Below are 24,413 nucleotides of genomic sequence, written 5' to 3'. Positions count from 1 at the left end.
AGGTGCGCGGGTGCGCAGGCTTGGCGCGCGGCTTCTTCGCAGACGCCGCAGACTTGGCCTTCTTCGTCGTGCCGGTGGCGGCGGGTGCCGCAGCAGTCTCGTTCGTAGCCGCCTGATCTGCCATTATTTCGACGACGCGCGTACACACACGAGAGCGAGAGCGAGAGCGGCAGGCGGCAAGCACGGCGGCAGAGAATAGCCGCCGCGCCGCCAGGCCCAGCCAGTGTCGCGGGCGGGCGCGGACGGCCGAGAGAGCGGCCGCCACTCTGCGCGCCGCCGCGCCGCGCCTCCCGCGCTTGCTACCATTCGAGTGCGAGATGTCGCAGCAGACGGACGTGCGCGGAGCGACGGGTGTGGCGGATCGCCGTCCGGCGGGGCTTGCCCCGTCGGCGGCCCCATCCGGCCCCCCATCTATGACGACCAGAGCTATGGCAGAGAGGAACACGATTATGACGGACCCGGCTTCGACTATGGACCTCGATTTGGCCGATTTCTCCGATACTTCCATCGACGACGACGTCGTCCTGAGGCAGACACCGTCGACGGCGGCTTCTCGGAAGAAGAGGGGCACTGATAGTGGTTCGCGCGCTGCCGATGTGCCGGATGATGGCTTCCGCAGACCGCCGAAGAAGCGTCAAGCGCGGGCGGCGCAAGCTCAGCCGCAGGCGACGGATATTCCGGTGCACAACCGATTCGATGACATCCCTGAAGACGCTGACGATGCGGCTCCGCCCACTCTCCAGCACCAGGCGCAGCAGCAACAGCCGCCACCGCAACAGCAGAAGCGTATTCCACCGATCGTGCTGCAGCTTCCCTCGTCCTATAAGGAATTTTACGAGTGGTTGAAGCAGCACCTGACGCAGCCTTTCACCGCGCGCCAGACGGGCGGCGACAAGCTGAAGCTTTCTGTCACCACCCTCGACGACTACTCCACCGTTATGGACTTCCTTGGTTCGCAAGGCATCCCGAATTATACTTTTCCGGTCGTTCGGCCGCCGACCTTGAAGGTGATTCTTCGGGGGATTCTTGAGTCCCTCCCTAACGACTGGGTCAAAGAAGAACTGGAAGACCTCGGCTTTGCCGCCACGATCGTGGATTACCACAAAATACCGGGCACTAACCGTCGGTCGGGCCTCAGAATCGTCATCCTTCCTGATACGCCTGACCATCGGAAGATTTTCAACGTCACCCGCCTTTGCGGACTTGTCATGTCTGCCGAAACGCTCCGCAAGTCACGTGGGGTAACGCAATGCTACAGGTGCCAAGGCTTCAACCATGTTGCCCGTGGTTGTACGATGCCTTTTGTTTGCGTCAAGTGCGGCGGCGCCCATGACAGTCGGCAATGCCAAGTACCTCGGGAACAACCTGCGAAGTGCGGCCTGTGTGGCGGACAACACCCCGCCAACTTCAGGTCGTGTCCTAAGCACAAGGAGGCCAGCCGCCGGCAACGAGGGCTTCCCCCGCTCACCGCCAGGGATCGCCGCCGTAGGACCGCTGTCGTCAGCAGCACTCCTGCCAGCTTCCGCCACGCGGGGGCCCAGCAGCAGGGACGGGACTCACTCTCGCAATCTCGCCCTCCTAACGCCTGGCAACGTCCACTTGCTGCACCGTACGTCATCCGCAGAGACGCCCCTGCGTCCTCTGCTGCTCCGACGGACGTTCCCGAAGGCCCCGCCGCCTTTCCGCCGTTGCGCCGCCGCCGTCCCGTCGACCTCACTCCGCAGGACAGCCAGCAGCCGGGTGTCGACTCCCACGACCTCTTCACCCTCCTCCAAACCATGATGACGGCGGTCACCGAGATGAGCCGCGCCATCCAGGCGTTGCCCGCCACACTTGCTGCCACCGTAGAATCTACGATCCGAAGCGTTCTTCACACCACCAGTGACGCTCCCCAGCATCATGGATAGGGTGCGACGCATCGAGGAACTCCGTATTTCCACATACAACGCAGACGGACTTTTCCGCGATCTCCTGGAAGTCAAGCACTTCCTTGCAGCCCACAACATTGACATCTTCCTCGTGACGGAGACGCACCTGAAGGCGGGTCTACGGGCCAACATCGCAAACTACAAGTGCTATCGCTACGACCGCCCCACCCGCGGTGGCGGCACCGCGATCTACATCAAGCGGAACATTCGCCACTATGTCGTACCCACGCCACCGTTACGACAGATGGAGGCGACAGCTGTGGCCGTGGTGACCTCGGCGGGGGTGGTCACCTTCGTCTCCGTCTACCGTCCTCCACGCTACCTGCTGGACTTGGACGACGCCTATGCGCTGCTCCGTCTCCCGGGGAAGCTCTTTTTAGCCGGCGACTTCAACGCAAAACATGCGGCGTGGAATTCTCTGCACACCACCCACAGCGGCCGCCAATTTCATCAGGTCATCGACAGGGTTGGTGCTTACGCTTGCGGGCCGGAGGAGCCGACCTGCTACCCATCCCGCGGCACGCCGGACGTCCTGGACTTCGCCGTCACAAAAGGCCTGCATCAATTCCTGACGGCTGACGTCGTCCATGAGTTGAACTCAAACCATCTGCCGGTCCTCTTCAATCTCGCTGTTGATCCCGCCGTCGCCTCGCCTCGCCTTCACCTTCGGCGCACTGATTGGACTGCCTACCGCGCGGACGTCCTCGCTCGTGTGCGGCCGCGTCTTGACGCCGACATCCACGACGTCGATGCTGACGTCGCTGCCTTCGCTGATGACGTCCACTCCGCCCTGCTGCGATCCACACCGCCGTCCCGGGGCACGCTTCCCCGGCGCCCGGGACTCCCGGCCGACATTCTGGATCTCATCCGCGTGCGGAATCGCCTCAGCAAGGAATGGCGCCTCACCCGCGACCCCCTTCTGAAGCGGCGTGTCAACCTCCTCCGCCGTGACATCAAAGCCGCCATCAGCGCTCACAAGAACGAGCAGTGGGCTCAGAAGCTGGCGTCGTTCACTCCGGATCCCCACGCGTGGGACGCGGTTCGCTTCTTCACCAAGCGGAAGCACGCTCTGCCTCCTCTGGACTCGCCGACTGGTGTCGCCTATACCCCTGTGGCTAAGGCAAACGCCCTTGCTGATGTGTTTCAGGCGAACTTCGTCCCTCTCGACGATCCTGTGGACGCCCAGTTCGTTCATGATGTGGACCGTGGCCTCGAGGCCTACCTCTCCGCCGACCACCGTGACGACGACCATCTGCCAGTCTTCACGACCGATGAGGTGACCTCCTGCATCCGGGCGATGGCCGCTAACAAGGCTCCTGGTGCCGACGACGTTCCTGGGAAGGCGCTCAAGGAACTGCCTCCTGCTGCTTTTGCCTATCTGGCCCGCCTATTTACTGCCATACTAGTGACTTGTACCTATCCGGCTGCCTGGAAGCATGCTGTTGTTGTCGCCATACCCAAGCCGGGTAAGGACCGGAAGAATCCTAACAACTACCGGCCCATCAGCTTGCTTCCGCAGCTCAGCAAGATTTTCGAGCGGCTTCTCCTTCACCGGCTCAAGATCATCATGGACCGTCGTCGCCTGTTACCTCCGGAACAGTTTGGTTTCCGGGGTGGCCACTCCTCTACGCAGCAGCTCGTCCGCGTTGTTGAAGCGATCACCACGGCCTTCAACAATCAGGAGTATTGTGGCGCCATTTTCCTCGATGTCACCAAGGCTTTCGACAGCGTGTGGCACTCCGGGCTGCTGTGGAAGCTCCATATGCACGGATTTCCGCGGTCCTTCATCTGCCTTCTGGATAGCTATCTGCGGGGCCGCACCTTTGTGGTCCGCATTGACGACTCGACGTCGACGCTCCGACCCATTGCCGCCGGCGTCCCGCAGGGCTCGGTCCTCGGTCCGACCCTGTACTCTCTGTATACGGCCGATCTTCCTACCTCTCCCCGGGTGGAGCGCGCGATGTACGCCGATGACACAGCGATCTTCACCCGCAGCCGGTGGCCTCAAGCCATGTATCGACGTCTCCAGGACGCGTGCGCCGCCCTCGAAGCGTGGGCGACTCTTTGGCGTGTCCGGTTCAACGCTCAGAAGAGCCAAGCCGTGGTCTTCACGCGCAAGAGGACCCCGCCACACGATCAACAACTCCAGTTATTCGGCGAGGTCATCCCCTGGACGCCGACAGCCACCTACCTCGGCGTTGTGATGGACCGCCAACTCATCTGGCAGCAGCAGGTGCTAGAAGTTCGCCGGAAGGTTGAGCAGCGGCTGGGGGCGCTTTATCCCCTGCTGAACGAGCACTCCGCGCTCTCCGTCAATAATGGGCTCCTCATCTACCGGATGTTTGTGCGTCCTGTGATGGACTATGCCTGTGCTGCTTGGGGAAATGCGGCGCACCGACACCTCCATCGCCTACAACAGCAGCAGAATAAGGCTCTTCGCCGGATTTTCCACGTGCATCCCCAGTTTCCGGCGCGATATCTTCACGAAGCTGCCCATGAACAGGAAGTCCTCGCTCGCTTTCAAGCCATCGCCCAGAAGATGTATGCCACGGCTGCTGCTTCGGATAATCCCCTTCTCAGGAACCTTGGGGCGCCTGTAGATGACCGTGACCTCTATCAGAGGCCCGTTGCGCTGCTCCGTCGCTAGCGACAGCAGTTGCAACTTTCAGAAACTTCAGTTCCCCATGATAGTCTGTTTCCACCACCACATCCTTAGATGACAATAAAGAAAATCCTGATGTTTCTCTTTTCCGTTCCTCAGACGGTGTAGTAAATGCCTTCGGGTACATGCTACATTACTCCCACTTGATGAAGTTAGATGATAGTGGACTGGAGCGCTTGCTACCGCCCAACGTCCGACAGCCTGTGCGGACCAGCCCCAAACCTGCGCCGCAACCACCCGCGCCGTTCAAACCACCGAGGATGGGGCTACACACGGCCACACCACAGTCGCCAACCAGTCGCCACGGCAGCGCCGCAAACCACGGCCAAACTGCAGCTACCGCGCGCTACAGCCTGGCTCGGCCCGCCGAGAATCGCCGCCCCCGCCCACATGCCGCCCCCACAGCCCCAGCCGACGACCCGCCACAATGGCCAAACCTTCGGCAAAAGTGCCACACCGTCGCCGCGCCAGCCCGGCCAGCGCGGCCGCCGCCACAGCCACACAAGCGGAGGCGTGCGGCGATGCCGGCCGTGCAAACGCACCTCCGCCGCCCCATCGCCCTCCCACCGTTTCCCGATCGGCCCGCAGCCGTCGGGCCACCTCGCCCGCCAACATTCGCGCCCCTTTCTCACAAAATTGCCCGCCGCAAACAAAACGGGCGCCGCCTGCGCAACATCGGCACCGGCCAACCGAGCGCCGCCGCCCCTCGCCGCTTACGCGAGGGGGGCTGACCGCCGTCCGCAACTACAGACACACCGAATCTGCCTCCAAGCACACACGACAGCCGACCTCCTACATTTATACGCCGCAAGCCACCCAACGGTGTGTGGCGGAGGGCACTTTTTACGTTACGTGCCACTGTCGTCATTGCCTCCCTTTGCCGTTCCAGTCGCGTATGGTTCGCGGGAACAACGACTGTCTGAAAGCCTCCGTGCGCGCTCGAATCTCTCTACTTTTACTACATTCGGGATCTCCTCGGGAGGTATATACGTACGGGGAAGCAATATATTCGATACCTCATCCGGAAACGCACCCTCTCGAAAACCTGGCGAGCAAGCTACACCGCGATGCAGAGAGCGCCTCCCTTGCAGAGTCTGCCACTTAACTATCACGGTTACCACATAACCCTGTGACGAAACGTTGGACCTTTCTCTATCTCCTCCGTCAACCCGACCTGCTACGCATCCCACACTGGTGGGCAACACTCACGTATGGGTCGGTCGAACGCGTGTTTTTGTAAGCCACCTCCTTTGTTGATGGACTACATTTTTGCTAAGCATTCTCCCAGTGCATCTCAACCTGGTACCCGCCTTACCAACAATTACTTTTATCTGATCATCATTCCACTTCCAAATCATTCCGCACGCATACTCCCAGATACATATTTTACAGACGTCACAGCTACCAGTGTTTGTCCCGCTATCATATAATCAATCATACAATAAACGATCCTTCTTTCTGTATATTCGCAATACATCACATTTGTCTATGTTAAGGGGACAGTTGCCACTCCCTGCACCGGGTGCCTATCCGCTGCCGATCGTCCTGCAACCTCTCTGTATACTACATACAGCACATCATCCGCGAAACGACGCATGGAACGTCCGGCACTATCTACTAGCTCATTTATATGATATGAATTGTGAAAAGCAATGGTCCCATAACACTCCCCCGTGGCACGCCAGGGGTTACTTTAACGTCTGTAGACGTCTGTCTCTCCATTGATAACAACATGCTGTGTTCCGTCTGCTAACATCTCGTCAATCCAGCCACACAGTTGGTCTGATATTCTGTAGACTCTTACGTCGTTTATCAGGCGACGGTGCGGAGCTGTATCGAACGCCTTCCGGACGTCAACGACAATGGCATCCACCTGGGAGCCTGTATCTCATATTTTCTGGGTCTCATGCGCAAATAAAGCGAGCTGGGGGTCTCACACACGATCGCTGTTTCCGGAATCCAACATGGATTCCTACATAGTAGACTCTGGAGTTTCCACAAACGACATGATACTCGAGCAAACAACATGTTCTACAACACATCGACGTCAGAGATATGGGTCTATGGTTTTTGCGCATCTGCTCGACGACTGGGACTACCTGTGCTCTTTTCCAATCATTTGGAACCCTCCCTTCCTCTCCAGAGACTTGCGGTACACGGCTGTTAGAAGGGGGGCAGGTTGTTTCGCGTACCCTGTGTAGGAATCGCGAATTGGTAATCCCGTCGGGTCCGGCGGACTTTCCCATTCCTCCTTGGACACTTATTTCGATGTCAGCCGGTTTCTCGTTCGTGCGAGCATTTAGAGACGGAACTGCAGTGCGGTCCGTCCTCTGTGAAACAGCTTTGGAAACAGGTGTTTAGGTATTTCACAGCTTTACGCGTGTCATCCTCTGTTTCAATGCCATCACCATGCCGGAGTGTCTGGATATGCTGTTTCGAGCCACTTACTGATTCAACGCAAGACCGGAACGTCCTAGCATTTTCTGTCAACGTCGGTACATAGGGTTTGTTCTACTTTCGAATTCACTGAACGCTTCACGCATAGCCCTCCTTACGCTCACACTTTGGACATCGTTTAGCTTCTGTTTGTCTCGGAGGTTTTGGCTGCGTTTAAACTTTGGGTGAAGCTCTCTTTGCTTTCGCAACAGTTTCCTAACGTTGTTGTTGTAGTATACCACGGTGGGTTTTTTTTCCCATCCCTCACAGTTCGACACTCGGCACGTACCTGTCTAAAAACGCATTTTTACCATTGCCTTGCACTTTCTCCATGAACACTCAACATTGTCAGTGTCGGAACAGGCATTTGCCTTTTCATCTGTCGGGTCGTCTGCAAATCTGCCTTCTATTACTCTTGCTAGCCAAAACAGATAGATACACCGTCCTCCCTGCAACGGCCTTATGATCACTGCGTCCCTGTTCTGCACATACAGAGTCGAAACACGTTCGGGTCTGTTTGTCATCCGTAGGTCCACGATGTTATCTCCACGAGTCGGTTCTCTGTTCATTTTGCTCGAGGTGATTTTCGGACAGTGCACTCAGTATAATGTCACTCGATGCTCTCTGTCCCCCTACCACCCGTCCTGAACATCATCTGAGTGTCCCAGTCTATATCGGGTAAATTGAAATCTCCACCTAAGACCCTAACATGCTGAGGAAAATGTATGTGAAATGTGTTTCCAAAATCCGTCTCTCCGTTGTTCTGCCACTAATGCTGCTGCGTCGGGAGGTCGGTCAAAGGAGCCAATTATTATTAAACCTAGCTCGGTTGTTGGGTGTAACCTCCACCCACAATATTTCACAGGAACCATCCACCTCTACTTCACTACAGGATCAAAACTACTACTCAAACAGCGACGAACACACCACCACCGGTTGCATGCAATCGAGCCTTTCTAAAACACCGTCTGTACCTTTGTGACAATTTCGGCAGAATTTATCCCTGGCGTCAGCCAGCTTTCTGTACCTTATCACGATTGCAGAGCTTCGGTGCTTTCTCTGTCAGCGCTTGCGGTTCCGGTACTGTACCAACGCAGCTTCGACAGTTGACAATTAACAAACGATACCGATTGCTGCTTGGTCCCCGCACCCGTTGAGGCTGCTGTTGCCCCCTTTCTGTACTTGCCCAAGGCCATCTAACCTAACAAAACCGCCCAGCCCACGCCACACAACCCCTGCTACCCGTGTAGCCGCTTGTTGCGTGTAGTGCTCTCCACCTAAGACTATAACATGCCTTCGACATTCGCAGTGTACAACACCTTAGGTTAGGGTTGGCGTCGCTTGGGTTAGGTTAGGTTACGTTAGGTGGACGTGGGTTAGGTTAAGGGTTAAAGTTAGGTTAGGCGTCAAAGTTAGGTTAAGCGTTCGGACGTGAGGCGTCAGGTGGCCGCACCTACCTTACGGCCGGACATCTTAGGTTAGGCTAAGGGCGCCGAGGTCACGTTACGTTCACCTTCGGGCGCCACACGTAGCTGTCACAGGTAGGTAGTAGTTCGGTCGGTCGGTCGTCGGCAAGCCGCAAAAAACTACAGACGACGTCGACAACAAGACCGAGCAGGAGGCAGATATATACCGAGCGCCAAAGAGACCGACCACACACACACACACACACACACACACAAAACAACAAACACCACCCACCGGCCAAAGGGGCACCAAAAAAACCCACAAAGCCGAGCACCACACGTCGCGACCAGAGGCAACCCGCAACCGCAACGGCGCTTTCCGCACCGGGCCGGATGCACGTACGACAACACCGCTACCCGTACACAAGGCCTCCCATTGCACACAGCCGCTCTGTGTTCAACATCATCAATGGCGCGCCCGCGGCTCGTCGCGGTCGCAGCCATGACGCCGCCGCCACTTTTGCACCAACACATTCACGCACCGCAAAACAGCTCGCCGACCCACCGACACAGCACAGCCGACAAACAAAAACAACCGCGGCGGCGGCAACAAAACAAAACAAACACCTCGCACCAAGCGTCCGACAGAAAACAAACGGACAGGCACACAGGCCTCTGCTAACGACCACGACACAGCGGCACGCTGCCCCTTTCCCGCCACTCTCGATTCACAGCGCACGCGACCCCGTCGTCGACGACGACACGCGACGGGCTCGCTTCCCGCAACCTACACCTTTCCGCCACTACGCACGGCTCCACCCGACGCCCGTCGCAACGGCACTACTGCACGCACTATCACCCCCGCCGCCGCCGCCGCCGCCGCCGCCTCCTCCTCTCTCCCCCTTCCCGTACACAACAACACAGCCAAAAACACACTCACGACCCAAACATAACAACATGGCACGTGCATCGGCGCACACCCCCAACCAGTCACCGTCGACACAACCACACGCAAGGCACGGAAAAACCGGCGTCCTTCCACGTTGCCATCAAAGCAGCACAAACAACCACACAGGAGGAACCACCAACAACTGCCGGCCGGCCGGCAACCACCAAACGCACATTCCCGCTCGCCACCACACACCTCTCGGCAGCCGTTTCGCAAAGACATGACATGACATGACGCGACATCATCGCATCACGGGCGACGCACGCACACCGACCCACTTTCCCGCCCGTCTCTCTCTCTCTTTTTCTTCCGACGCCTTCGGCCGAGCACACACGTACGTGGCACAACGCCCAACACAGTCACACACAGTCGACAGGCGCACGCCCAGGCACGCAACGACGCAGCGCAGCAAAGGCGCCCGCGACACATACCTCCTCTCCCGTCTCGCCGCCGACCGCCAGCCAGCCACTCGCAATGTGCACTGGCCAACCGGACACACGTCCACCGCGCCGCCTCCGACCACCCGCCAGGGGGCGCTCACGTCCGCGACAACAGCGCGGCCCGCCGCCGGGCGGGCCCAGCCCGGCCCAGGCGGCGCGCGCTGCTCTGCACTCGGCGCGCCGCGCCACACATCCTGCTGCAGACCGGGCTCGTCTCTCTGTACGCGTCTGCGTCTGCCCGCATCTCATCTTCCTGCGCATCAACACAAACGAGGCCACGTGAGCAAACCCCCGTCACAACGCCACATCACGCACTGCCTTGTCGACCGCCTAAATAAATGCACTCACCCACCAGCCATCCGCTTCGTCCTCTTCTTGCTTACTCGTTGTTCGTCGTTGTTGCTGCTGCACCAGCACCAGCACCAGCACCGGCGGCGGCGGCGGCGGCGGCGGCGGCGGCGGCGGCGGCGGCGGCGGCGGCAGCGGCAGCGGCAGCGCACACAGCCCCCAGCCGGCCGCATCCGAGGGGGCCCCGCCGCCAGCGTCGCCTCCTTGGGCACAGGTGCGGTGCTGTGGCCGCCCATCCAACCGCATTTGCTGGCCGTCCCAGCCGCCAGGCAGGCGTTCCCACTGCCGCGCACCGCCTCTGCTGCAGAAGACGAACAAACGAAACGTACAAACATACACGCACCCGAAGCGTGGCCACACACGGACGGGACCGACAGGCTCCAAGGCGACCAAACGATGGAAAAACAAACACAAAAACAAAAGACACGCGAGCGAGCGAGCAAGCACGCAGTCGCCTCGCCTCTGTCCTCCCGCCCCCGCCCTTCTCCCCACCACATGCCCACAAACACCACCGCCTGCCCGCATCTCCACATTCGCCCCCTCCATTTGTTCCCTTGCGTTCGTTCCTTCCTTCCTTCCATGTGTCTGCGTGCGCGGCGCCTCTCCAACATCCGCCGTCCGTCCGTCCCGTTTTCGCCGTACCACACGCCACCGTCGGCGCCGCCTCGCCTCCTCCCAGTCCACCACCGCCGCCGCCCCTGTCCGCCCCGCACACCACCATACACCGCTGCTTGTCCCGGCCGTTGCCACCAAAGGCGCCAGCCGCAAACCGCGCCAAACGCCGCAGCGCGCGTGCGTCCTTCCTTCTTGCTTGCTTCTCCGTGCCGACGCTGCCTCTATTCCCGCACCCATTCGGCCGACAAGCACTGGCGTCGACGACACAGCCGTTGGGCTCCGGCACTGCGCGTACCGGAGTTACACGCGCACCCCCCCTCGCGAACGCACGACTCATTCTCTTTGTTGTTTCTCCTCTTTCTTACGTCTTCGTTTCTTGTTTGTTTGTTTGTTTGTTTTTTTTTTTTTCCTCCCACCGCCGCATGTGACACAATGGCCTCCCTCCCCCTTTCGTTCGTTGTCGCCGCTTTGTTTCTCTTTCTCATTGGTGCACGTCCGACGCGCTCCATTTCCACCACACCACGGCCATCGGCCTCCTCAACGGGCAGGCGCAGTGTGCCATTCTCCGGCGCACAAGCACACCGCGCGGCTCGCTCTCCTCGCCCCCACGCCACGCCACGCCACGCAGCACAAATGATGCTGTCTCGCAACACGACACACGGTGCGCACACCCCCGACCACGCGGCTCTTAAAAGGCATGGCACCGGCGACATGCGCCGCCCCGGCCCGCATCCGTCGTCTCACGTTCACTGCCGGCCGCGTCTGAGGCTACAACCGCACCACAACAACGGTCCCCTCCCGGCAACACATTTGTTGCACAAACACAACCGCCGAGCGCAGCGCGAGCCACCCACACGCGCCCTCCCCGTCTTTAAAAGCCTCCGCGTCTCCTTTCTCCTTTCGCGCCCCTCCCATCTCCCGAATATGCCAGCAGCGGTGCCACTACCGCGAAACGGACACGCCTTCCGGGCCACATGCAAGGGCACGCCCACCACCAACTACTGCCATATTCGCGGACGCAGTTAGGCAACACGCAACGCACTCTCCACCTACTTTCTCTCTCTCGTCCATTCTCTTTAAAACACACGAACCAACCAACCACGGCTAACACACTTTTTCGCGACACCTTTGACTGCGTTATCTTGACCGTGACGGCAGCTATCGACCTTCCAATTCCCCACTAAACACACACACACCCCTACATACACACCCTTCGCTACACCGGACAACAACAGCGTACACAACAGGAGGGCACACGAAACGGCAGGCAAGGGCAACGCATTCTCATAGATTCCTCCTCCGAGCCATGTCGGCGAACGTTTCATCCGGGAAGGCAATGCAATTCAGCCGTCACCACGGCCGACACCTGCAGCCGCGCCGTAAACGCCTTTCAGTGCGGCTGCAATGCACGGGAACGTTCCGTTGCTATAGACAGCGCCTCTCCGTTTTTCCCTGCTTCGTTTTCCGGTGATTGCTTCTCCATTTTGTTTGTTTTATTACTTTCCGTTCCCCTCCTCCACCATTGTTTCCGTCCCCAACAGTTTTGCTCATTCCACACGTTCTGCCCAGACACGACACTCGACCGATCAAAGGTCAGCCTTTCGTCACCGTTCGCGGCGCCGACGGTGCCACAGTGCGACTGGTGTGAACACCGACACGTTGCCATGACGCCGGTGTACCGCGCCGATATTGACAGTTACTCAGAGCCGCCGGATCGGATCACATCACCGACACACCTGCCATTTCACACCGGGGGACACAGACCAACGAAACGCGTGTACGCCCATAACAACAAACAACGACCGTCGTCGTCTAGCCTCACGCTTACTGTACTCAACCGAACACACGTGCACCGTGAATGACGTGCGTGCGCACAACAGTCCAATCAATCATCAGTCAAACTGCAGAAACGGCTATCATCAAATCAAGGGCCAAATAGGTACACCACCGTGCGTGTCGCCTACCCCACCCGCCCGTACATTTCTTGGCGACTTCGTAATGGATGATAGTACGACACGTCCATTTAAAACGTCACCAACACACACACACCAACGCGCCGTACAGCAAAGGGAATAGTCGACGGCAACACAACATTTCACCCTCGCCATCATGTATGATGTGACAACAGACGGCCGTAACGGTGACATCCAACAATCAATCAATCGCGAGGACTTTCAATTGCAGTCACGTGACTAACCGGGCAGACGGAGACAAAGACATGAATCAGCGCCACAGACAGCACCAACACCTCCTATCGATCTATCTGTGTGTCGACAAACAACCACGCCAAGACTCGTGCACGCATTCCACGTCACACCGGCGGCAACCAAACCCTCGCGGCCGTACCCCAGTAACCACAACCACAACCACATTCGAGACCACACCACCACGGCACAGCAGCACCACCAGCTGCCTCGCAACCAACCAAACCGGGTAGCTATGCCGCCCCTCTCACTCACTCACTCACTCACTCACTCACACACACACAAACAATTCCGCTCTTCCCGCAAAGGCAATTTGGTGGCCCTGAAAAGGGCCGTTTTGCCGCTCTCGCAACGGAGGGAGCTTCCTTCCTTCCTTCCTTCCTTCCTTCCTTCCTTCCTTCCAAGAGCCGAAGTAACAACCTCCTCCTTACTTGGAGCTCGTGTACTTGGTCACCGCCTTCGTGCCCTCGCTCACGGCGTGCTTGGCCAGCTCGCCAGGCAGCAAGAGCCGCACAGCCGTCTGGATCTCGCGGGACGTGATGGTCGAGCGCTTGTTGTAGTGCGCCAGGCGAGACGCCTCGGCCGCAATGCGCTCGAAAATGTCGTTCACGAAGCTGTTCATGATGCTCATCGCCTTCGACGAGATGCCCGTGTCGGGGTGCACCTGCTTCAGCACCTTGTAGATGTAGATGGCATAGCTCTCCTTCCTCTTGCGCTTCTTCTTCTTGTCGCCCTTCGAAATGTTCTTCTGCGCCTTGCCGGCCTTCTTGGCGGCCTTCCCGCTAGTCTTGGGCGGCATCTCGAACGTACAACAACAGGCAGCAAGCGCTCCGCTCTAGTCAGCGTCTCCCCACACAGTGGCACCCGCCGCTACCGCAACACCGCACCTTTACCAGCTCGCCCTGTTGCGGCCGCCGACCAATGGGGCGCGCGCGCAACCGGCCGCCGCACCCGAGCCCATAAAGGGACCCCCACCCCGCCGCCGCCGGCACACGCACGCACTCCGCTGCTCGACTCGCTGCGGCTCGCACCGTTACGGTTACGTGTTTAGCGCTTACGCCACTAGCCAAACGCCATGTCCGGACGCGGAAAGGGAGGCAAAGTCAAGGGCAAGTCAAAGTCCCGCTCAAGCAGGGCTGGGCTCCAGTTCCCGGTCGGCAGAATCCACCGCCTCCTGCGCAAGGGAAACTACGCCGAGCGCGTCGGCGCCGGGGCGCCCGTCTACCTCGCCGCCGTCATGGAGTACCTCGCGGCTGAGGTGCTCGAGCTGGCCGGAAACGCGGCCCGCGACAACAAGAAGACGCGCATCATCCCGCGCCACCTGCAGCTCGCCATCCGCAACGACGAGGAGCTCAACAAGCTCTTGTCGGGCGTCACCATCGCACAGGGTGGTGTCCTGCCCAACATCCAGGCCGTCCTGCTGCCAAAGAAGACCGAGAAGAAGGCCTAAACAGGGACCGCGGCGCTGCGCTTGCGTGCTCCCTGCACGCAAACGCAAACGCGCCTTTGCCTTGCCGGCTCGCCTCACAACAATCGGCCCTTTTCAGGGCCACCACACAAACCTACGTCCAAAGCAAAGTTTCCGTCGTCCTCGCCGCACTTTACAACAACGTCCACAGCGCCGGCGCACGTCCGCCATCTTGTCCACAGCCCGTGTGGCCGAACACACACACATTTTTTCTGCACCCCTCCACGCACGCACAGTCGCGTTCCAAACAACGACAACGACATCAATACACCAATAATGTGATGTGATCATTGTTAATATGTTCATAATTAAAAGAGCGCGTAACGGCCCGACGACGGACGACACGCGGGCCGCCGCGCGCGCTCTCCAAACACACAGGCACAGGACAAACCAAACCAAACCAAACAGCTGATCCGATCGATGATCCGGCCCGCGCCACAAACAAACCACGCACACACCGGACTCAGCCGCGCCCTCCCGCATCCATCATCACACACGTCACGTCGAAACTCCAAACGGAACGCACGCACGCAAAGCAACAGAGGCGCACAACAACAACAACAACAACAACAAACACACACACACAGAGGCAGGCAGGCAACACAGACCCTTTCGCACTTTTCAATTTCCGAACAGTGTGGTGGCCCTGAAAAGGGCCGTTTTTCGTCTCTCCCACCAAGCACGGGCAACGGCACGGCCGCGGGAAGGCCACAGCACAGCACACCGGCTGCCTGCCTAACCGCCGAAACCGTACAGGGTGCGCCCCTGCCTCTTCAGGGCGTACACCACGTCCATGGCCGTCACAGTCTTGCGCTTGGCGTGCTCAGTGTACGTCACCGCGTCGCGGATCACGTTCTCCAGGAACACCTTCAGCACTCCGCGGGTCTCCTCGTAGATCAGACCAGAGATGCGCTTCACGCCGCCCCTGCGAGCCAGGCGGCGGATGGCGGGCTTCGTGATGCCCTGGATGTTGTCGCGCAACACCTTGCGGTGCCGCTTGGCGCCACCCTTGCCCAGCCCCTTTCCTCCCTTGCCGCGGCCTGTCATTCTTCCTCCTCCTCAAGCAACAAAAAAAGCACAAGCGGCAGCTCCTCACCCGGCGCTAGCGAGTCGGCTACGGTGCACAGCAACAAACGACAATGGACGAGCACTCTTTGACATACTAACAACCGACCCGATAGCCAGACTAGCACTCAACCAACCAACATTCATCGGACACCGCGGCTCATCCACCCCAGACCATATCCTCCATAGCCCGATCCTAACTAATAACCTATCCAATCCCTTCCTAGGTGACCCCATAACCAGCGACCATCTCCCCATCATATTCGCCACAACCGCTATAAACCCACCACCGCCTCACCCCACACAACGCAACATCCGCCTATACGCAAAAGCCGACTGGAGGAAATTCAAAACCATCATACAAGACGAACTAGCACTGCCAACTACACTGACAGACAACGCCGACCTGGAACACCTAAACGAACGACTAGAAACCACCTTCACAACAGCAATAGACGAGGCAATCCCACAAAAGACAATAGAGAACTGGAGGCCCACCATCCCGGCGGAGGCGCTAGCGATCCTAAGACGGAAAAGGCAACTACAGCGCGAAATTAGACGTACAAATAACCCAGACTTAAGACGACAGTGGAACCGACTAAACGCACAAGCGAAACGCATAATCTCCCAGCACAAACAAAAAGAATGGGACGACACCTGCCGCCAACTCAACTACAAAGAAGGCAGAAAATTTTGGAACAAATTCAAGACGCTGACTGGACAAAAGAAACCCCCCAACCAGACGCTAATAGTAGACAATGAACCAATCACAGACCCTAAAACACAAGCAGACACATTCCAGAACGCCCTCCGAATCATCCACTCCTTCCCAACAGACGCTAAGTTCGACAACGACTTCTACCGACACGTAGAGAACCAACTTCCTGACCTACTAACAAGTCCAACAGCAGAAACAGAAGACACCTCCGAACTGACCAACCCTATAACAGACGCTGAAATCACCAACGCAATACGGACCGGACGAAACTCAGCCCCAGGACAAAACAACATCAAACGTATCCACCTGCAGAACGCCCCCCTCCCTGCCTTAATCCCAGTCCTCTCACTGATGTTCAACTACTGCCTAACGACAGAAACAATCCCGACTGCGTGGAAGACAAGTAAGACCATAATGATCCCCAAACCCGACAAACCACGAACGGACCCCCTCTCCTACCGACCTATCTCACTACTGGACGTTATAGGAAAAACTTATGAACGTATACTGACCGACAGACTGCGAAAATATGTGGACAACAAACAACTACTCCCCCTACTCCAAGCCGGCTTCCGCACCAACCACTCCACCACAGACCCACTTCTGAAATTGACATGTGACATCACCCAGGGCTTCAACAGATCGCACTGTACGCTAGCCATATTCCTCGACATCGAGCGCGCCTTCGACCGTCTATGGCACAATGGGCTCCTGTTCAAACTGCTCAAACTCGGCATCCCACCGAAATTCGTACGCCTAATAAAAAATCAAATCACTGGACGACACAGCAGAGTACATGTGCAAGACGCCACCTCTGAACCATTCACCCCAGAGGCAGGAGTCCCGCAAGGTGCAATATCATCCCCACTACTGTACTCGCTATACACACACGACGTACCGACCCCAACAGACCAACACGAAAAACTCGCCCTATATGCAGATGACACTGCATATTGGTGCACAGGACTTAGAACAGACGTAATACAAAGAAAAGCAGCAAAATACCTGACCAAACTAGAGACATGGATGACAAAATGGAGAATCCGACCCAACCCGACTAAAACACAGCTAGTCCTATTCCAACACCGCAACCTGACGAAAAAACGACAGCAAAAACAAGAAGACATAACACTCCGACTATGGAACGAACCCCTACAACTGACCGACAAGGCGAGATACCTCGGTGTCCACCTAGACAAACACCTCAACTACCAAGCACATCTGCAATACCTGCTCAACAAAACGAGAAAACGACAACAATTAATCCGACAAGTACAAGGACGACTGTATGGCTGCTCCACCAGGACAGCCATACACACATACAAGACGTACATACGACCAATATACGAATACGCCGCTGCACCACTAGGCGGAATACCAAAGACAATAGCAAACAAACTGTACTCGACAGAACGCCGACTACTACGCAGCATAGCAAAACTACCATACCGCACCCCTAGCGACGAAGTATACGAGGCGACAGAAATAACCCCTCTACAAACAAGACTGACAAAACTCAGAGCAAGATACGGCTCACACATCCTACACAAACGACCCGACATGGAAGACATTCTGACGACCAAGCCACGCACAGCAAGACGCCCAAAAAAGAAATACATTTACCCGGCGCGTACAGTAGCACAAAATACAACAACTGAATTCCCCGACTTAGCACCCACAATGACACAACTGACAGGAGACGAAACCACCCCACCCCACCTAGACAAAAGACAATAGCACAGCACAAATGACGTAGTGCACCACGACAGCCCCTCACACTCAGCACACAACACAACCCATAGAACAAAACACAGTAACATTAAGGAAATCATAGGTCAAATAAGAACTACTGTTAACAAAAAAACCAGCTCCAAGTACCACCAAAGGGAAAGGAGAAAATGTAAAACTAGAATAAGGCAAAAAACATTGTAGCAACCAGCTCCAAGTACTACAAATAGGAAAGGAGAACCTGTAAACATTAGTATTAAGATTAGTCTAAGCTAGAATATATCATCCTAAAAAACATACTCCATCACATAGAAGTACTACAGAGGGAAAAACAAGTGTAAGCACTGTTAAAAATCCCCAATTAAAATAAGGTGTCACTTCCAGTTATAAACTAGTATTAATTACGTAAACAATTAGTATATTAAGTTAGTTATATTGTTAAAAATGTTCAGTTAATACATAACAAAATCAATCAATATTCTCTCACATTATATACACCAAAAAATAACGTAAAATTAAAGATACCCAACATAAGATAATAGCATGTAATCAGATATATAAGAAAAATGGAAATAAATAAAATAAAAATGTACCCTATGGCTGATAAAGGGCAAACAGACAAGCCCTAAAACAGCCCGCCTTCTCCCCTTAGGAGAAGGAATGAAAAGTGCTAAAAAAAAAAAAAATAAAAAAAAAAAATAAAAAAAAAAAAAAATAAAAAAAAAAAAAAAAAAAAAAAAAAACCGCGCGGGCCCGTTGTCAAGGCAGCACCGGACGCTTCGCTACCGCACGCACCGCTAACCGCTATGGCCCGCACAAAGCAAACGGCCCGCAAGTCCACCGGCGGAAAGGCGCCGCGCAAACAGCTCGCCACCAAGGCGGCGAGGAAGAGCGCGCCCGCCACCGGCGGCGTCAAGAAGCCCCACCGCTACAGGCCGGGCACCGTCGCCCTGCGAGAAATCAGGCGCTACCAGAAGAGCACAGAGCTGCTCATCCGCAAGCTGCCGTTCCAGCGCCTAGTGCGCGAGATCGCCCAGGACTTCAAGACCGACCTGCGCTTCCAGAGCTCCGCAGTCATGGCCCTGCAGGAGGCCAGCGAGGCCTACCTCGTCGGCCTCTTCGAAGACACCAACCTGTGCGCAATCCACGCCAAGCGCGTCACCATCATGCCCAAGGACATCCAGCTCGCGCGCCGCATCCGCGGCGAGCGCGCCTAAACCGCTTAGCCGCGGCACGGCACCGCACGCGCGCAACACAAAAAAAACGGCCCTTTTCAGGGCCACTAACATCTCTCCGTCGCGAGCAAAACTTTTGTCGGTCTTGCCGCCCAGCCTCTCTCTCTAGCCCCGTTAAAACAACCACCACAATTCCCCACCCTCCCTCCCGTACACAGCCGCTCTCGCCAACAATCACAATCGACGTCATCCCACCCCACCCCTTCAAATACACACAAACAAACAGCCGGACGACGTCACCACGGGTGGCTGGCCGCCGCCGTCTCCGAGGCGCCACCGCGCCTTCCCAATTCCCGCCGGCCACTTCCACGTCTCAACGTCCCCGTCCCCCTTTCACACAGAGAGGACACACACATAACAAACAAGACGCGCCATCCGCAAAGCAAGCAAACAAACAGAGTCTCCAGAAACATGAGAAACCAACCGTCGGCCGCCGCACAAAATACAAAACACAAAACAAAACGGCCACAACCGCTCCGCTACCGCGCGCCGCCGCCTACCGCCACCGGCCCCACAATCCAACCACCACGGCACGCACACAGTACCCACAAGGGTCATACAGAAACGCCACACAAACACCAACCAACACCCACACACACACACACACACACACACCCCGGCGCATGCACGCACGGCCACCCAAACAAGACAACACAACGCGCCAAGCACGACAATCAACGCCTTCCCGACGTCCTCTGATGGCCCTGAGAAGGGCCGTTTTGGGCCGCGCGCAGCCGTGCCATCGCGCGCCACTAGACGACGCGGGGGAGGGGGGTGGGGGACGACGGGGTCAAGCGCCAGCCCTTCCCTTCCTTCCCCTTTCCTTTCTTTACTTTAACTTCACTTCTTCTTCTTGGGCGAAGCCTTCGCCTTAGACGGCGTCGTCGCCTTCTTCGGGCGCGGCGCCTTCGGCTTCTTCGTCGGAACCTTCGCGGCCTTCTTCGCCTTCGACGGCGACTTGGCCTTGGCCGGCTTGGCCGCAGCCGCCTTCTTCGCACCCGCGGGAGCCGCCGACGCCGCAGACGCCTTCTTGGCGGCGCCCGCCTTCCGACCGGTCGCCGCCTTCACGCCACCAGCCTTCTTTGCGCCGGCCGCACGGGCGCCCTTCTTCTCCTTGCTGGCCGGAGCGGCGCGCTTCTTCTTCGCACCGCCGGCACGGGCCTTGCCGCCCTCGGCCGCCCCGCCGCCGGCGCCGGCAAGCTTGAAAGAGCCGGACGCGCCCTTCCCCTTCGTCTGCACCAGCTCGCCAGCCACGACGGCCGACTTGAGGTACTTCTTGATAAAGGGCGCCAGCTTCTCCGCGTCCAGCTTGTAGTGCGCGGCAATGTACTTCTTGATCGCCTGCAGCGACGAGCCGCCGCGCTCCTTCAGACTCTTGATGGCGGCCGTCACCATCTCAGAGGTGCGCGGGTGCGCAGGCTTGGCGCGCGGCTTCTTCGCAGACGCCGCAGACTTGGCCTTCTTCGTCGTGCCGGTGGCGGCGGGTGCCGCAGCAGTCTCGTTCGTAGCCGCCTGATCTGCCATTATTTCGACGACGCGCGTACACACACGAGAGCGAGAGCGAGAGCGGCAGGCGGCAAGCACGGCGGCAGAGAATAGCCGCCGCGCCGCCAGGCCCAGCCAGTGTCGCGGGCGGGCGCGGACGGCCGAGAGAGCGGCCGCCACTCTGCGCGCCGCCGCGCCGCGCCTCCCGCGCTTGCTACCGCCCAACGTCCGACAGCCTGTGCGGACCAGCCCCAAACCTGCGCCGCAACCACCCGCGCCGTTCAAACCACCGAGGATGGGGCTACACACGGCCACACCACAGTCGCCAACCAGTCGCCACGGCAGCGCCGCAAACCACGGCCAAACTGCAGCTACCGCGCGCTACAGCCTGGCTCGGCCCGCCGAGAATCGCCGCCCCCGCCCACATGCCGCCCCCACAGCCCCAGCCGACGACCCGCCACAATGGCCAAACCTTCGGCAAAAGTGCCACACCGTCGCCGCGCCAGCCCGGCCAGCGCGGCCGCCGCCACAGCCACACAAGCGGAGGCGTGCGGCGATGCCGGCCGTGCAAACGCACCTCCGCCGCCCCATCGCCCTCCCACCGTTTCCCGATCGGCCCGCAGCCGTCGGGCCACCTCGCCCGCCAACATTCGCGCCCCTTTCTCACAAAATTGCCCGCCGCAAACAAAACGGGCGCCGCCTGCGCAACATCGGCACCGGCCAACCGAGCGCCGCCGCCCCTCGCCGCTTACGCGAGGGGGGCTGACCGCCGTCCGCAACTACAGACACACCGAATCTGCCTCCAAGCACACACGACAGCCGACCTCCTACATTTATACGCCGCAAGCCACCCAACGGTGTGTGGCGGAGGGCACTTTTTACGTTACGTGCCACTGTCGTCATTGCCTCCCTTTGCCGTTCCAGTCGCGTATGGTTCGCGGGAACAACGACTGTCTGAAAGCCTCCGTGCGCGCTCGAATCTCTCTACTTTTACTACATTCGGGATCTCCTCGGGAGGTATATACGTACGGGGAAGCAATATATTCGATACCTCATCCGGAAACGCACCCTCTCGAAAACCTGGCGAGCAAGCTACACCGCGATGCAGAGAGCGCCTCCCTTGCAGAGTCTGCCACTTAACTATCACGGTTACCACATAACCCTGTGACGAAACGTTGGACCTTTCTCTATCTCCTCCGTCAACCCGACCTGCTACGCATCCCACACTGGTGGGCAACACTCACGTATGGGTCGGTCGAACGCGTGTTTTTGTAAGCCACCTCCTTTGTTGATGGACTACATTTTTGCTAAGCATTCTCCCAGTGCATCTCAACCTGGTACCCGCCTTACCAACAATTACTTTTATCTGATCATCATTCCACTTCCAAATCATTCCGCACGCATACTCCCAGATACATATTTTACAGACGTCACAGCTACCAGTGTTTGTCCCGCTATCATATAATCAATCATACAATAAACGATCCTTCTTTCTGTATATTCGCAATACATCACATTTGTCTATGTTAAGGGGACAGTTGCCACTCCCTGCACCGGGTGCCTATCCGCTGCCGATCGTCCTGCAACCTCTCTGTATACTACATACAGCACATCATCCGCGAAACGACGCATGGAACGTCCGGCACTATCTACTAGCTCATTTATATGATATGAATTGTGAAAAGCAATGGTCCCATAACACCCCGTGGCACGCCAGGGGTTACTTTAACGTCTGTAGACGTCTGTCTCTCCATTGATAACAACATGCTGTGTTCCGTCTGCTAACATCTCGTCAATCCAGCCACACAGTTGGTCTGATATTCTGTAGACTCTTACGTCGTTTATCAGGCGACGGTGCGGAGCTGTATCGAACGCCTTCCGGACGTCAACGACAATGGCATCCACCTGGGAGCCTGTATCTCATATTTTCTGGGTCTCATGCGCAAATAAAGCGAGCTGGGGGTCTCACACACGATCGCTGTTTCCGGAATCCAACATGGATTCCTACATAGTAGACTCTGGAGTTTCCACAAACGACATGATACTCGAGCAAACAACATGTTCTACAACACATCGACGTCAGAGATATGGGTCTATGGTTTTTGCGCATCTGCTCGACGACTGGGACTACCTGTGCTCTTTTCCAATCATTTGGAACCCTCCCTTCCTCTCCAGAGACTTGCGGTACACGGCTGTTAGAAGGGGGGCAGGTTGTTTCGCGTACCCTGTGTAGGAATCGCGAATTGGTAATCCCGTCGGGTCCGGCGGACTTTCCCATTCCTCCTTGGACACTTATTTCGATGTCAGCCGGTTTCTCGTTCGTGCGAGCATTTAGAGACGGAACTGCAGTGCGGTCCGTCCTCTGTGAAACAGCTTTGGAAACAGGTGTTTAGGTATTTCACAGCTTTACGCGTGTCATCCTCTGTTTCAATGCCATCACCATGCCGGAGTGTCTGGATATGCTGTTTCGAGCCACTTACTGATTCAACGCAAGACCGGAACGTCCTAGCATTTTCTGTCAACGTCGGTACATAGGGTTTGTTCTACTTTCGAATTCACTGAACGCTTCACGCATAGCCCTCCTTACGCTCACACTTTGGACATCGTTTAGCTTCTGTTTGTCTCGGAGGTTTTGGCTGCGTTTAAACTTTGGGTGAAGCTCTCTTTGCTTTCGCAACAGTTTCCTAACGTTGTTGTTGTAGTATACCACGGTGGGTTTTTTTTCCCATCCCTCACAGTTCGACACTCGGCACGTACCTGTCTAAAAACGCATTTTTACCATTGCCTTGCACTTTCTCCATGAACACTCAACATTGTCAGTGTCGGAACAGGCATTTGCCTTTTCATCTGTCGGGTCGTCTGCAAATCTGCCTTCTATTACTCTTGCTAGCCAAAACAGATAGATACACCGTCCTCCCTGCAACGGCCTTATGATCACTGCGTCCCTGTTCTGCACATACAGAGTCGAAACACGTTCGGGTCTGTTTGTCATCCGTAGGTCCACGATGTTATCTCCACGAGTCGGTTCTCTGTTCATTTTGCTCGAGGTGATTTTCGGACAGTGCACTCAGTATAATGTCACTCGATGCTCTCTGTCCCCCTACCACCCGTCCTGAACATCATCTGAGTGTCCCAGTCTATATCGGGTAAATTGAAATCTCCACCTAAGACCCTAACATGCTGAGGAAAATGTATGTGAAATGTGTTTCCAAAATCCGTCTCTCCGTTGTTCTGCCACTAATGCTGCTGCGTCGGGAGGTCGGTCAAAGGAGCCAATTATTATTAAACCTAGCTCGGTTGTTGGGTGTAACCTCCACCCACAATATTTCACAGGAACCATCCACCTCTACTTCACTACAGGATCAAAACTACTACTCAAACAGCGACGAACACACCACCACCGGTTGCATGCAATCGAGCCTTTCTAAAACACCGTCTGTACCTTTGTGACAATTTCGGCAGAATTTATCCCTGGCGTCAGCCAGCTTTCTGTACCTTATCACGATTGCAGAGCTTCGGTGCTTTCTCTGTCAGCGCTTGCGGTTCCGGTACTGTACCAACGCAGCTTCGACAGTTGACAATTAACAAACGATACCGATTGCTGCTTGGTCCCCGCACCCGTTGAGGCTGCTGTTGCCCCCTTTCTGTACTTGCCCAAGGCCATCTAACCTAACAAAACCGCCCAGCCCACGCCACACAACCCCTGCTACCCGTGTAGCCGCTTGT

At 57.0% G+C, this 24,413-nt stretch overlaps 1 protein-coding gene across 1 annotated transcript; it reads left to right on the top strand.

Annotated features, from left to right (window-relative positions):
- Positions 1–317: 317 nt before the first annotated feature.
- Positions 318–9,605, top strand: LOC126232538 (WAS/WASL-interacting protein family member 2-like). The gene is made up of 2 exons (XM_049942781.1): positions 318–763; positions 8,879–9,605. The coding sequence occupies exons 1-2, from the start codon at positions 318–320 to the stop codon at positions 9,603–9,605; spliced, it is 1,173 nt and encodes a 390-aa protein (XP_049798738.1).
- Positions 9,606–24,413: the final 14,808 nt, after the last annotated feature.

The sequence above is a fragment of the Schistocerca nitens genome, unplaced genomic scaffold (genome assembly GCF_023898315.1).
Source record: "Schistocerca nitens isolate TAMUIC-IGC-003100 unplaced genomic scaffold, iqSchNite1.1 HiC_scaffold_519, whole genome shotgun sequence".
Classification (NCBI taxonomy): domain Eukaryota; kingdom Metazoa; phylum Arthropoda; class Insecta; order Orthoptera; family Acrididae; genus Schistocerca; species Schistocerca nitens.
This window is presented reverse-complemented; position numbering and strand designations above follow the sequence as displayed.

Coding starts and splice junctions, on each gene's coding strand:
- LOC126232538 (XM_049942781.1), top strand. CDS start 318: ATGTCGCAGCAGACGGACGTGCGCGGAGCGACGGGTGTGGCGGATCGC. Junction 764..8,878: donor CACCAGGCGCAGCAGCAACA/GCCGCCACCGCA, acceptor CATTGCACACAG/CCGCTCTGTGTTCAACATCA.